This window comes from Euphorbia lathyris, chromosome 8 (genome assembly GCF_963576675.1).
Source record: "Euphorbia lathyris chromosome 8, ddEupLath1.1, whole genome shotgun sequence".
NCBI classification, from domain to species: Eukaryota; Viridiplantae; Streptophyta; class Magnoliopsida; order Malpighiales; family Euphorbiaceae; genus Euphorbia; species Euphorbia lathyris.
Genome location: NC_088917.1, coordinates 57,595,755 through 57,612,063, shown reverse-complemented (window position 1 = coordinate 57,612,063; position 16,309 = coordinate 57,595,755). Strand labels below are relative to the sequence as shown.

Below are 16,309 nucleotides of genomic sequence, written 5' to 3'. Positions count from 1 at the left end.
TAAAGTTAATATATTATATTTTTTATCAGTAAAAAATGAGAAAGTGACACCTCAGCTCCATCGTTACTATTTTATATTATATACAGATAGATATGCAGAGAATTAGAAAGATTTTAGGGATTAATTTAAATTCTATAGAACTCTTAGATATAGTACGGATAAAATAATCTTTTTATAAATAAATATAATAATATGACTAAAGTTAATATATTATATTTTATATTATATTTTTATCAGTAAAAAAGGAGGAAGTGACACCCCAGCTCCATCGTTACTGTTTTATATTATATATAGATAGATATGCAGAGAATTAGACAGATTTTAGGGATTAATTTAAATTATGTAAAACTTTTAGATATAGAAATGTAGAGAATTAGAGAGATTTTAGGGATTAATTTAAATTCTATAGAACTCTTAGATATAGTACGGATAAAATAATTTTTTTATAAATAAATATAATAATATAACTAAAGTTAATATATTATATTTTTTATCAGTAAAAAAGGAGGAAGTGACACCTCATCGTTACTATTTTATATTATATATAGATTATATTTTATATTATATTTTTTTATCAGTAAAAAATGAGGAAGTGACACCTCAGCTCCATCGTTACTGTTTTATATTATATATAGATATGTAGAGAATTAGAGAGATTTTAGGGATTAATTTAAATTATGTAGAACTTTTAGATATAGATATGCAGAGAATTAGAGAGATTTTAGGGATTAATTTAAATTCTATAAAACTCTTAGATATAGTACGAATAAAATAATCTTTTTATAAATAAATATAATAATATAACTAAAGTTAATATATTATATTTTTTATCAGTAAAAAAGGAGAAAGTGACACCTCAGTTCCATCGTTACTGTTTTATATTATATTTAGATATGTAGAGAATTAGAGAGATTTTAGGAATTAATTTAAATTATGTATAACTTTTAGATATAGATATGCAGAGAATTAGAGAGATTTTAGGAATTAATTTAAATTTTGTAGAACTCTTAGATATAGTACGGATAAAATAATCTTTTTATAAATAAATATAATAATATAACTAAAGTTAATATATTATATTTTTTATTATATTTTTTATCAGTAAAAAAGGAGGAAGTGACACCCCAGCTCCATCATTACTGTTTTATATTATATATAGATATGCAGAGAATTAGACAGATTTTAGGGATTAATTTAAATTATGTAGAACTTTTAGATATAGTACGGATAAAATAATTTTTTTATAAATAAATATAATAATATAACTAAAGTTAATATATTATATTTTTTATGAGTAAAAAAGGAGGAAGTGACACCTCATCGTTACTGTTTTATATTATATTTTTTATCAGTAAAAAAAGAGGAAGTGACACCTCAGCTCCATCGTTACTGTTTTATATTATATATAGATTTATATACATAGATTATAATTTATATAAATATATATATATATATTATATATATATATATATATATATATATAGGGTCGGGCCTGCCCGATATAAAAGTTGTAAAGTCCAAGCCCGCCCAGTTTTTGGCGGGCTTATACGGGCTTGGGCCGGGCCTGGCCTAACAGTATTTCCATGTGTCCAAGCCCGGCTAAATGGGTCTGGCCCTGGGCCGGGCGGACGGTCTCGCCGGCCCATGCCCTGGTCTTGAAATTGAATTAATTGATTGAAATCGACCCAAACAAACAAAAAAAAGGCAACGTAGGAAAAAAAATGAAGAAAAATGGTAGAAAAGAATAACAACGATGAAAAGATGAAATCAATTGAAATTATTCCAAAACTATTAACTCGAAGGTTTCATAAAATTACACTAAACGTGTTTAAATGCATTCTCGTACCAATTTAAGACAATTTCATACAATTTAACCGTGGCTTAAGTTCATAAAAAATGGGTAAATTGGTTGAATTCAATAAGAATTATCGCGAATTAATAGTTAGATATTGATCAGTTTAATAAAGACATAATGCAACTATTTGTTTCAAATTTTAGGTAAGGAAGAAGTAAATTTATAATTGAAACCATGGCTACCCCAAATTTTACAAAGTCGAATTTAGAGGTTTAGTCAAATTTTATAGTCTCAAAATTTGAGTCAAGTTAAAGAGAAGATTTTTATAAATTTACAATATGGGAATAATCTTATTAATTTACAATATTAAAAGGAAATTCACATTTACCTAAAACTATCACATGATTTATGAAAATCAGCCATTAATATTGTAACGTTTTTTAGGGAGCTCGTTATTATAATTGAATATCTCTTTCATTTACGTTAAGAATTTTTGGTAAGTTAATTAATTGATTTTGGTAATTATTTGAGGGGATTCAAAATCAAAGGAGTTTTGACTAAGACTAAAACGATCCAGCAAAGATCGAGCATGTGAGATTTGATAAAGTGAAATTGAGACACTTAGGCAAATTTTATAAAGTTTCAAATTTGAGTCAAGTCAACATAAGACTTCTATTTGAGTCAATAGCATTAATAGTGTAACGTTAAATTAGAGGCTGATTATTTTAATTGATATTCCTCCCAATTACATTAAATATTTCCTTCTATAATCTCCTCCCATCCTGTCTATAAATAAAGAATAATTTCTTCAATTGTAACATAGTTTTGCTATTAGAATTGAAAGTGGATAGGTATAGAATCCACAAACGGAAGCATGATAATAGTGGACTCAAGAGTGTAAATGATATAAACATGAACACTAAGAATCGAAGAATCATTTCCTTCGTACCCAAACCCGTGCAGGACAGAGGTACCTCGCCTCCTCCTCCCTCACATAACCCGTGCAGGGCTGCGTATTCGCATGCTTGTTTTAAGAATGAATACTGAATTAATGGGTTAATGGGTTGACCCTCTAAAAAACCTACCCAACCTTTTTATTATTTGGGTTAAATGGATCAACCCATTTATAACCCAATTCATAAAAGGGTCGACCCTTACCTATTAAATGCTTGGGTAAAAAGGTCAATAAATGGGTTATGATCCATTTTGACACCTCTACACGGTGGTGGTCTTCTTTCTAAATTTTTTGGCAGAGCCAACATGATATTGGCTTCCTTCTTCTTCAAATCTCACTCTGAGAGTGTAAGCACTCTTATTTTGTGTGAAATAGAAAATAAAAAGAATAGATATTATTTGATATATAAAAATATAAAAAAGATTGATAATATGTGTAAAAAATGATAATAATCTTACGTAAAGTGTAAAAAAAAGATAAAATTAGCTATAAAAATTAGAATATCTCAAAGTAAGCACCAAAAGTTAAGAGTATTATTTTGATTTGGTAGGTAGGTGTAAGCTGTATGATATAAATTCTTGAACACCAAATTCTTGTAATATATCATTTGGTGTATCAACAGATTATACCAAAAATGTATAATCTGCAATCCCTTCGACCAAAAATGTACCAATAATTATACCATAAATTCAACTAAAACAAAACCGTAAACAAGAGTTAAACTCATCCTAAAAAGTACGAACTTGACTTAAAATTAAGAGGAATAAAAGAGTACCAGAAAAGACATAGAAGAAGCAAATCCTAAGGTATAATAGCGACCAAAGTAAGTGTCAGAGGTAAGCACCAATCAAAGTGCCAAAATTGGCAGTACCATTGAAGATATTGATAATAGTTGCAGCTGTTATGCTCTTCATGTTGAATACAGTTGTTAGATATATCAACAGATTGGCTAATGTTCCAATAGCTCCTAGCTTCTCAAATGTTTCATTTCCTGAAATTTATTTGCTATACATCTTTAAACAAAATAACAATTTCAAAACTTGAATCATATATATCCAATCTTTAACTAAGACTTACCTATAACAAAAGGCATGGCTTTCCATCCTCTGTATTTAAGCTTGCCTTCTTCTTGTTCTTGTTCTTGAAGCTTGTTGATGTTTAGTTTATGAGTTCCATTGAGCTCCATTGTTCCATTATTTTGGTGGTGTTCCATGTTTTCTCTCCCTCTATCTCTCTACTTCATATATCATTTGGTCAGATCCATTAATTCTTGTAATATATCACCACACACAACATGATCAGGCAAGCTAAAAACTAAGAGGAAGAGGATGTAAATCACAATTTAAACAACCAAAACCAAGGAATTTGTAATATATTATTATATTCATCCAGAATTTGGCCAATAAATTGAGTTATTTACAGTTACACAATTTTACAAGTGTTCTGCACTGAATTCTTGTAGTAATTAATATCCCAATTAACTCTTGGCTGTAAATGGAATTGTTTGTCAAGGGATGAACTAAAATACATGAGCCAAAATTCAATTGAATTGAATTATAATCTTACCTTTACCAAGTGCTTAATACAATTCCGAAATGAAATGGTTGTTTTTCCTTTATTTTTATGGATGATTAAGGCATTCAATTTTCATGTTGTTTCAACAGCCAGCCCCAACATGTCCTGGTGCCTTAGTGCAGGATCAGAGAACAAACAGATTTGTGCTTCATACTTTTCCCCGAACCCCATATTCTAGAACCATCACAAATTCATTTCAACAGACTTTAAAACAGGTAATTTTTGTTATTTTGTTGATTAAGTTTCTGGGTTTATTATTCTTATTGTCTGACTGACTCTTTGTTGGACTGCATATATTATATAGGTACATTCAAAGAAGACCGAAGCATTAAATGGTAACCCCGAATCTGTGGGACCCATTCGTAGGCTGCGGCATAAGTTTCATGTTGAAACTCTCTCTAGAGGATCAGTGAATTTAAACTGTCCTAGAAAGGATTACTGGAGTAGTAATTCAGAGGCCTTATTTTCTGCTCCAAAGCAAAATCAGGAAAATGGACCAATAGATAGTCATTGTACTAAGCCACAACACACTGAACTCTTTACTCCAGGAGTCCCTGCGCAATCTACCCTTATGGCTCGAAAAATATTAGAGCACATTGATACTCTTATAGATAAGCCTGCTGAGTTGCGGCCATGGAAGAAACAGAAGCAGCAGGAGTCTGGTAATAAGGTGAATGCAGTGGCAACAGCTTCAGATATAAAAGTTGCCACTGCATTAACACATGGCCATTATGCACAAAATTTGAATGCTCAAAACACAAGGGTTCTAATGAGGTTTGTATTTCCTGTTTTATTATTTATGCATAGCATCTGTTTGTACTCGAGTTTGGATCCTCATTCCTCCGCCTACAATTTCCACAGCAAAACCAATGTTACCTGATAATAGCTTGGTTTCTGCAGCTTCTTCTCAGCCACCCACAGCATCTTTCTCACTCACAGTCCCGTCTTTCTCTTGGACGAGCAGTGAAGAAGAAGATGATGCATCAGGCAGCAGTGATATTGCCAGTTTCCCAGTTTCTGCAGCTTCTTCTGAGCCAGTGGTGACAGTGACACCGACTTTCTTGCTCACAGTCCCATCTTTCTCTTTCTCTTCGACGAGCAGTGAAGAAGAAGATGATGCATCATCCTTGGGATTTACTTTCCCTGTTTTTGCAGCAGATTCATCTGACTCTGAGCCACCGACACCAAAATTCTCAGTGTATGGTGAGAGAGAGAGGGATCATGAGAAAATTAGATATAATTAATTGTTAATATAAAAAAAATGTTGACTTGTACATGGATTTTAACCTATCAAACACTTTGTATACTAGAAATTATGATATCCATGAATATTATTGAACTCAATAAGAAAAACATTTTGAAAATCATGAAAATGTCTGCAATAATCAGTGAAATCATATTTGACCATAAACAATTACACCATTTATATGACTTTCAGAATTTATCACCAAAGAATAAAAAGGTGAACTCTTTGCTATTCAAACATCAGTTCAGAATGATCAAGAGAGACTTAGAATGAAAGTAGCTAAATGAAAGAGAAGGGTGTGATGATGGAGTTAATGTGGTGTGAAGGAACATAAAGACTTAAAAGTCATAGTTCAAAAATTAGCATTGTCTTCAAAACATAGAGTTAATGGGGGTAAAGGGCATTTGTTTAGGGACTACTGACATGCTCACACAAAAAGAGAACAAGGGAGAGAGAGAGAGTCAATAATTTGGGAAAATAAAGCCCGATTGTTATGATTAGATGTACATCTATACAATAACAATGTTTCATTATTTAATAACCCGAGCAGTTTCATATATTTGCAAGTCATAAATCAGTTTCTTCCATAATTTTTAAATCACTACTGCATATCTGTTCAGCCATAAATGCAGGTCAAGGGAGTTGGAATCTATATTAAGTTTCTCCACATTGGTGTACACATCCCTAATATTTACAATAGCCAAATTGCATTCAAGTACCAAATTTCAATGTTGAAATTTCCTAATACTGACATTCAGCATTGTAGCATTTCAACAGCTCTGAGACAAGCAAAGGTCATCCCAAGTGTCATTCATTTCATTACATAAAACTGAAAACCCCAATAACTACTATCATGAATCAAAGTCCAAGGCTAATAAGTGATTTAAGCACATAGAAAGCAAACGTTATAAGCATATCCAGAAAAAAAAAAAAAAACTATTGATGTAGTTTGCAATACCATGTTATGCATTTCAACAAAATAAGGAAAAACTAAAGCAGAAAAGTTCTAAGACAGTTAATTCATGGATATATACCTCATGGCATGACTCCTGTACCACCACCAATCTCTGCAGCTATATTTCCAACTAGATTTCCATAAAGATTAGGTGTCACCTGAAAAATTAATAGGCTGCCTCGTTAGCTGAATAATTTGTGCTCCTTTACACCTCTTCATAACAGATTATTTGAAACGGAAGCCGAAGACAATCAGTAATGTAAGGCACATGAAAGAACAACGCATCAGTGGACTTTACATGCAACTGATTGAAAGGAGAGTTATTCTTATGTCAGTCAATTGTTACCTACGTAACTCAATATTTTAACCACATTCTGAATTATCAAATTTCAAAATTCTTCTCTTAATGATGTTCCATGCAAAGCCCTCCCAAAAACCGATTTAAGGCAGTGCACAAAATCAAAATTTAGGACATACAAATTCATTAGACTTTGATGAAGAAACTTTGAAATTTTGGATTGAAGCACCTTGAATTGTGAGTTATCAATCAGTCCAACAAAGCAATAAGCATTCTTCTCCAGCAGAGATGTGGACATTGTTTTCATAATTATTGTTGTTTCAATAAGTTTACTTTCAACAGCAGAACAATTTAATCTGAGTGCCATTGTAGCTTTATAAATGTCCAAACCAACATTCTCCATTAGCCTTTGAGCATGGTGCCGGTTAACAATTGTTGACTTGTCGATTCCCTTGTATATGTGGATAGTAGCAATGAAGGACATCCACACTGCCAGCCTACATACCAATAAAGAAATAAAGAATTATGAAGACAATCTAACCAAGTGTCAACGAGCTCTGAAATTTTACAGCTCTACTCTAGCCATGATTGAAATGCGTCTAATACGTCGTGAACAGTCAGCATGTCTCGGAGTCAATTCTCAAACAAATCATACAAAGAATTCATTTTCACAAAATAAAAATAAAAGACTGAGTTAATGAATATCTAAAGTCAAGACCCAAAAGTTACATCAAATTTAATCAATCTACAACCCATATAATGAACATACTCAAATCAAATGGCATAATTAAAGCCTAAAAGTGCAACCAATAACAACATCGATAAACTTCAAACCAACCCTAATTCAAGATGTTAAGATAACTTGTCGAGGGGCAAGCACACCGAAGAACGAACAAAAACAGAGCATATTGGAACACAGTGTTGTAATAAATGATAAAACAAGAGCCTTGCTCCATGATGTTGCATAAGAAATGTAATAACTAGGTGGAAATGCCAAATCAGTATTAAAAAAGCATATGTTAGCTCTTGAGCTAATAAATTTCCTTAATGCATTATGATGGTTAATCTCTATCTGAATAAAAATCAGTCCTGACTCACAAGAAATCTAAAGTTTTAAATTGCTAAAGAACAACAGAACATTAACATATGGTTAACTATAAATCGTGGCAGAGACAGGAAACCAGCAGCTATACAAAGTCTATTTTTCATACCTTCTAGCCATTTCTTCCTCTCAGACTCGATAGACTGATCACCATCGTAGAGCAAGACACAATCAATTGGCTCCCATCACGACGTCTTTCCAGTCAATTCCTATACTGAACCGCACAAATCATATGGGCATAATTATCCAACTGACATCGTACCAGAACAACTGGCGGTAATACCCTATGGTTCTTAAAATTGACAGAGAATCGAAGCTGAAGAGAATTAGGAGAGAAAGGGAAAGCAATGGGTGCCATAAAAGAAATTAATCACATGAGAAAAATACTCAGTAACTAAAAAGGGGGGAGGGAAGTGGAAGGAGAATGGGGAAACCGAGCGAATTCGAAGTTCACATCCTGAGAGAGGGAGGGCAGTGGAGAGATAGACCTGCTAATGAGGAGTGAAAAATTTGGAAAACAATGTGTGGAAAAAAATTTAATTTTTCTAAACACATGTAATGTTAAATTTTAAAGATAAATTTATTAATTATTATAAAAAAAAGATAAATTTATTAATGATTAAAAAAAACATGTATAATATTTTTGAGGGTTAAGGTGCAAAAATACCCCTAACGTTTTGGACCAGGAGCAATTTTACCCTTAACGTCTAAAATGGTGCAATTTTACCTCTAACGTTGATAAATTGGGTCAATTTCAGACACTATTATAAAACACAGATATTTTTGTTCATTATTCTAGACCAATTGCATAATAATTCGTTCTAAAAAAGGATTTCATGTTTTTTATAATTTAATAATAGAATTTGAGATCTCATAAATTCGGTGGATTTTTTGAATTTTTTTATCTAATCTGTACAAAAAGACAGTTATATATTTTTTATTTTTTTTCACATCCCAACGAATGTTTGTGATTTGTTACTGATAAAATGACACACGTATGAAGTGTAGATAACAAGATTCATGACCGAAAAGACAGTTTGATGAATTATTTCTCAAATTGACCCATTTTATTAACGTTAAGGGTAAAATTGCTCTTGGCTTCCAACGTTAGGGGTAAAATTGCACCATTTTAGACGTTAGGGGTAAAATTGCTCCTGGTCCAAAACGTTTGGGGTATTTTTGCACCTTAACCCTATTTTTTATATACAACAAAGGGTTTGAGTCATGGAAGACAAACAAAACAACACAAAATTAATGACAAAATAGAGGAACACTATTAAGAGGTCACATCTCTAGGCCGAAAATCTCATTAACGTTCTGACATAACTCATGACTGACACTAGGGATGCAATTTTGAAATACATGGATGCTTTTGGGCAAAGTCGACATATAGCTAGCCAGATTATCCGCCACTATGTTACTTTCTCTAAAGACATGAAGAATTCTGACATTTCAGCTTCTATTAATGAGCTCAGAACAGTCAAGAATAATGTTGTTATATGTACTTGAGTTACAATCTCTACTGTTGATCCAAAAAATTTCTAAATTAGAATCACTCTCCAAGAAACTACTAAATTAGAATCACTATCCGCATGAATAGCTGAACAAATACTGATGTTGAGCACAAAACTTGAAATCCAATTTCCTTCTCAATTTCTAATAACTCCCCCAACCCCCTGCTGGCCAGAGTTGCCTTTGGTATAACCATCAGTCTTCAACTTGAACACGTTAGCGATCGGAGGATGCCATTGCATCTGAATCTCTTATCTAAAACCAGTGTGCATGTTCTTCTCCATGTTCATCCTATAGGCGATTGTGTTTTTTTCAAAACCGATTCTAAGGAAGTCGGTCATCATTTGAAACTGTTGATCCTTCCTTTCAAACACTATGATGCATCGCCTTTCCAGACCCACCAAATAGTTATAGAGAACAAAATTTTCCAATTCCTGCCGAACTTCGGATGAGAAAAATCATTTGTTAGACCTCTGTCTGGCATGTTGCTTTCGTTTGTAGCCGTGGATCCCACATGCGTCTTTCTCATGCTTTTGAAAAAATATATGATCTAAGGTTTTTACGATCTATGGTGAGATCTAATTGTCTACATAATAAGCAGAAGTTAGAGTTTGAGGCACACATACGCTCTCTCAAGACAGAAACAGATTCCAAATCATAAAAGTAAAACCCTTAATTGCAAAATACAATCTATTTCTATAATACAGATGCATTTTTCATGAAAAAATATTCTAAACATACATTTTGATTTTAAATAAATACATATTTAATCCTCTAATTAATTATTATTATAAAAAACCATATCAATTTTAATTTCTGAATTAAAATAACATAACACAAAATCTGTGACTCTTATACTAATGTTAGATTTATTCACATATAAATCCAAATAAATTAAACAGGTAATGTTACCTCTTATAGCATAAATTACCCACGTGTTTTACAGCAGAAGAAAATGGACCATGATCTTGTATTATTGATCACATAACTCTAACATCAAGTGACTTCAAGAGGAGATGCAATAAATTCACCAACTAAATGTTTTGAGTTGTATTGTAATGAGCTTGCATTTAAGTCTTCTGTTTATAGAAAACTCAAGATAATCATAAAGACCGAGTGTAATCTCCCAAATGATTATGCACCACAAATTCATAATTCATTTGGATTGTGCATATTTAATTAGAGATTAGGTTAAGTAAGGGCGGGTGAGTGGTATTTTGGTCTTTTTGTAAAGTATCTCAAATCTTACCTGATTCATAATTCGGATTTAACCGATCTGTTTCAAGTACGGGAGGATATCAATTCTAACCCGACTATTAATTTTAATAATTTTCAACATTTGAAATAATTGTAATTTTTAAGTATAAATTAAATTTTAGGAATCAAAGTGTAAAATATAGTAAAAAGTGTATGCACTAAAAATGTAATTTACCTTTAAAGAGCCAGGGTAAACTAATATTTAAATGGGTAGTTGGACTAAACTGTTGAATTAAGGACCTAATAGTGTATTATTGCAAATACAATAAACAATGTGTTTGATAAAAACTGAGGCCTTGTTTAATAAGATGTAATGACATTTGTAATGTAATTTTCATTATATTGAAGGTACATTATCATGTTTGGTTGCGTATTAAAATCTTGTTGTAATGGAATGAGAAATTTATAGATTAAATTTCGTTTAATACATCCTTTGCCTTCTGAACTTGTCCAAAAAGCTTGATTGCCCTCCTAAACTTTCAAAGTGTTCCGATAGCCCCCTCAACTTGCATAAAATATTCTGTTAGCCCTCTGAACTTGCGTAAAATATAATCAATTGATCACTCGGTTATAAAAAGTAAGTTAAATGCGAAAGATATGTATTCACGCATCTTAGAATGTTATTACATATTCAAAAATAGATTAAAAAAGAAATTATTGCTTGCTCAACTATAAAACTTGTCTTATCTAATATTAGAACTTCATATCCCGATCTTAGTTGTTTTACTTTTTTTAAGACTAGTGCAATACATTTTCCGCATTTAACTTACTTTTTTTTTTTGCAATCGAGTGATCAATTGATTACATTTTCCGCAAGTTCAGGGGCTAACTGAACATTTTATACAAGTTGAGGGGACTATCGGGACGCGTTGAAAGTTCAGGAGGCCAATCAAGCTTTTTGGACAAATTCAGGAGGCAAATGATTTATTAAGCCATTAAATTTTGTTCAACAATTTATGTAATGACCATTACATGAAAAAATGACTTGAATTTTCATTACATCCAAAACATGCAATCTTAATTTCTACCTTTTTTTTTTATAGAAATCTTAATTTCTACCTTTAAAGTTCCATATAACCTCTCATTTGTCAAATCTCGTCTCTTATCATTTTTAAAAACCCAAAAAATAGAAAAACGTGAAAAATTGAAAACGAAGAAAAATGCAAAATGCGAAAAATGAGCAAAAAAAAACGAAAAAATAGAACAAAACAGTGAAAATGTAAAACGAAAAAAATGTATAAAAGACTATGAAAACACGAAAAAGTATTTACTAATTTCTCGTTTTTCAAAATTTCACATTTTTTGTGGATTTTAAATATGTAAATAAAATTTTACGATTACATATAACTAAGCAAACATAAGTTTTCTAATGGTAATTACATTTCATCAATTTTTTAGGCCTAATACTCACCAATTCCCTAAACTTGTCTATAAAAGTAGATTGACTTCCTAAACTTTGTTAGTGTCTCACCAGCTCTCTAAACTTGTTTATTTCGTATCACCAGCTCCCTATACTTGTTTATTTCGTATCACCAACTCCCTAAACTTGTCCATAAAAGTATATTAGCTTCCTAAACTTTGCAAGTGTCTCATCAGCTCCCTAAACTTGCTTATTCCGTAACAACTAAGTAGAGAAACTTATTAAATCTAATTCCTAAAAATACATCTTCATCTATTTGAGAGGTAATGTTTTCTTTTCTTCTACCTTTCAACCCATTATAAGAGTTAGTATTACAGGGTTGAGAGATCGAATGGATGAGGATCGAGAGATAGTATTATGATTATTGTACTTAGTTGTTACGAAATAAGTAAATTTAGGGAGCTAGTAAGACACTTGCAAAGTTTATGGAGTTAATCTACTTTTATGGACAAGTTTAGGAAGCTAATACGAATTTAAAAAAAAAGTCCTAATACATCACCAACTCCATGAACTTGTCCATAAAAGTAGATTGGCTCCTTGAACTTTATTAGTGTCTCATCAGCTTCTAAAACTTATTTATTTCATATCACCAGCTTCCTAAATAAGATAATAGAATCATTATTCCATTACATTACAATTTTGATTATGTTAAAAGTGTGATTACATTGTATTGTCTTACAACGTACCAAATGTAGCATGAGAGATTATTCTAAAAAAGTGGTATGGGTAAGGAAAGGAAATAATTATATTTAGCAATTTGGGGGGAGACAAAAGTGGGTCAATGGAGTGGGATGTTAGAAGGATTAAAGGGATAGGAAGGAATAGCTTGATATATAGAACATGATGCCATATATATATGTTTGTTGCTCCCATTTACACTTACAAGAAGAACTTATCCCATCTAAGTTTTAGCTAGTTTTGTCTTTCTTTTATGTAATTTATTCGCTTCTTACTCTGACTTCATAGTTGTGTAATATTCTCAATTATGCTCAACAAATGTTTTACTTTTCTTTTTTTTTTTCATTTAAAAAAATGTAAGAAAAAAAAGGAATAAAAAAGTCAACTAAGATGTGTATTGAATATAAGCCATTGATATAAATCCTTGGGTAATTAATTTATTAGTCCCTATATTTTAACAAAACACACTGTTTAGTCCCTATATTTTCAAAAACACACGGTACAGTCCCTAACGTTTTTCTCGGTGAACTGTTTAGTCCCTAACGTTTTTCTCGATGAACTGTTTAGTCCCTTCCGATAGACTCTCATGAAGATTCTGTTAGTCAATTTGGATTTGCGTTCTTCTTTTCCTTTATTTTCCTTTCCTTTAAACTCTAATACATCTGAAATCAACTTTGAGTGTTTTTCTTCTTGATTTTCTTCTTAATCGTTCAAATTCGTAAGCATTGAGTCTGTTCTTTTTCTTGTTCTCCATACAAATAGCTTCTTCTTCTAAATTGGATTTCCTCTTCTGAAGTTTGAAGATAAATAGTAAAGGGTAATTTCATCATTTTTGAAGTCATAAACGGTAAAAAAATCTAACAAACATATGGAAGGACTAAACAGTTCACTGAGAAAAAGGTTAGGGACCTTACCATGTGTTTTTAAAAATACAAGGACTAAACAGTGTGTTTTGTCAAAATATAAGGACTAATAAATTAATTACCCTAAATCCTTTTGTAATCTAAATTTTTTTAGGTTTTTTTATTAGAATAGGAATTAAAAACTCGCTCTTTAACGATTTCTATTGGGGAAATTAAGGATTGTACTTTTAAATTTATGTAAGGGGATTTGAACACTAGAGACTTGATGTTGTCCTATAAAGTTACGTTAGTAAGCGTAAAGTGAATGAGTTAGAGTATCATTTTCCAGAACTGAATGTAATTACGGATGGCAATAGGTAGGATATTTGTGGGTAATGTCAATTTTATACCGTTATTCGTTTATTTTTTGAATTACCTGTTCTTTTTTTAATTGAAAGTAGACAGGTGACATGGCCGAACAAAGGACATCCCAACTAGGTTGGCACTCCCTAAAGAACTGCCCGAGATCAGTGCCGATATTATTAAAGATAAAATAAAAGAACATAGCATCCTGCAAAAAGAAAACTAAGAGAATCGTACACATGTTGTCCGATTAAATTATAGAAGAAAATAAAAGAGCAGAAATCCGAGAGATCGTCCCACTAGACCATGCCATCAGCAGTTCTACCAAAATTTGCTAATGAGTCAGCGACTTGGTTTTCTTCCCTGTAAATGTGCGAAACCACGAGTAAAATGGAATCCAGTTGTTGTATACAATCTAACCATTCCTGTCTGAGAGACCATGGAACCGGGGCCGAACGGCTCCGGATGATGTTCACCACGTAAACGGAGTCGCTCTCCAACCAAAGCTTATTCCAACCTCTTCGTATGGCGGTTTTGATAGCAAAAACTGCAGCTTTTAGTTCAGTCATGTAAGGGAAAGCCCATGTAATGGGAAAAGAAAAAGCTCCTATGAAAGATCCATTCGAGGCACGAAAAACACCTCCACAACCCGCCTGACCCAGACTATTCACAACTGAAGCATCCATGTTAACCTTAACAAAGCCCATAGGAGGAGTCTGCCATCGAACCGAAATTATGCGCGGATGTTTGCATAGCTATCTATTGATACCCAATTCTTTTAATAGTCTGATTTCTACAGTGGAATTCCAAGTCGATCCAATGCCAATGTAAGAAGCCTCACGGATTGCGTGCTAGAGCCTGCGCAAGGAATGAGAAATGCAAGGCGACTCTTCCTCAAAGAGACGTTTGTTGCGAGCTGTCCAAATAATCCAGATTGCATTAACATTTGTCGCTGACCAAAGAGCTGCCACCTGCGTGCTGAATTTTTGCCTAGACGCCGTGAGGATCAACTCTCCCAGCGTTGAACTTGAAATGCTACGGCCAAAAAGTGAGTTGATCGCCCTCCAAATTTCCTACGCAAAATTACAGTCTAAAAATAGATGCTGACCCGTTTCAACTGCCGATTCACAGAAACAGCAACGAGATACGATGTTCATTCCGCGAGCGTTTAATCTGTCATGGGTGGGAAGAGAACTGAGCAGTTCCTCCAACAAATTAGTGATCGAGCAGGAGGAATGTGCTTGCCCCGATCAAAGCGGCTCTAAGGCTGGATTTGCCCCCTCGGTCGCAACCACTCGTAAAAGAGACGTGCGCTAAAATCACCCTTCACCGATGGCTTCCAAATGCACTGTCTTCTTCCTCACCACTGCGGCGTACTTCCTGGATTTGCCGCACCAGATAGTGTGGGAGAGCTGGTAAAATTTCCCAACCCTCATCCCCCAAAAAATCATCAACGCCATGGATAAGGCGACGCTGCTCCTTGGTGGGGGGGCAGATTCATTTGAACAGACACAGGGGGACTGAGCCATCTTCCATTCCATAAATTAAGATCTGATCGCCTGCCGATCCACCAAAAACAATTGGAATCAATAGTGCAAAAGGAGGCTTTAATCGAGCACCATATTCTCGAATTCACAATCACATACCGCGGCCTTCCTGCATAGAGAAAACGGGAATGAAGAAGCTTAAAACAGAATGATTTACCCTGAATTGCCCCGCAGGCTAGCTTGCCCATCAAGGCCTTGTTTAAGAGTTGTATGCTTTTGATATTGAATTACCTGTTTTGTCCGATTACTTTAACGGATATATTTTTTGAATCCCAAACTCATCCCATTTAATTTGCGGGTACCCGTGGATATCCTTACCCGTTAAGAATCAACACATAAAACAAATAAATTACAAATTTAACAAAACACAAATATAATAAACCTCCCACAAATTTAATGAACATTCTAAATTCAAGTAATCTAAATTATTCAAATTATCAAGATATTAAAATGCACTAAAAATAAATAGTTCATTTTCATAAAATGATAATTTTCATTCTGATATATATATATATATAGGAGAGGGCTCTTGTGAGAACCCTTTCCTAGGTGAGAACTCACCTTAGGTGAGAACCACCCAAAACTACGTAGTTTTGGGTAGAAAAAATAAAAAAAAACGCTGCTGCTTAGGGGGGTCCTAAATTATTCAAATTATCAAGATATTAAAATGCACTAAAAATAAATAGTTCATTTTCATAAAATGATAATTTTCATTTTGATATATATATATAGGAGATGGCTCTTGTGAGAACCCTTTCCTAGGT

The 16,309-nt window shown here is 32.8% G+C and overlaps 1 protein-coding gene across 9 annotated transcripts; it reads right to left on the bottom strand.

Annotated features, from left to right (window-relative positions):
* Positions 1 to 3,261: 3,261 nt before the first annotated feature.
* On the bottom strand, positions 3,262 to 10,491 carry LOC136202941 (protein NRT1/ PTR FAMILY 2.11-like). Of its 9 annotated transcripts, none has more exons than XM_065993939.1 (6): positions 10,351 to 10,491; positions 7,054 to 7,321; positions 6,606 to 6,684; positions 5,202 to 5,495; positions 3,828 to 3,984; positions 3,262 to 3,741 (listed from the first exon to the last, which is right to left on the bottom strand). In XM_065993939.1, exons 4-6 carry the CDS (start codon positions 5,247 to 5,249, stop codon positions 3,581 to 3,583), a joined length of 366 nt encoding a protein of 121 aa, XP_065850011.1. In that variant the 5' UTR covers positions 5,250 to 5,495; positions 6,606 to 6,684; positions 7,054 to 7,321; positions 10,351 to 10,491; the 3' UTR covers positions 3,262 to 3,580. The 9 variants fall into 9 exon arrangements, with proteins under 9 accessions (XP_065850011.1, XP_065850018.1, XP_065850016.1 ...); XM_065993946.1 differs by lacking the exon at positions 10,351 to 10,491 and adding an exon at positions 8,036 to 8,484 and having other exon boundaries at positions 7,004 to 7,321; XM_065993944.1 differs by lacking the exon at positions 10,351 to 10,491 and adding an exon at positions 8,036 to 8,477 and having other exon boundaries at positions 5,202 to 5,517.
* Positions 10,492 to 16,309: the final 5,818 nt, after the last annotated feature.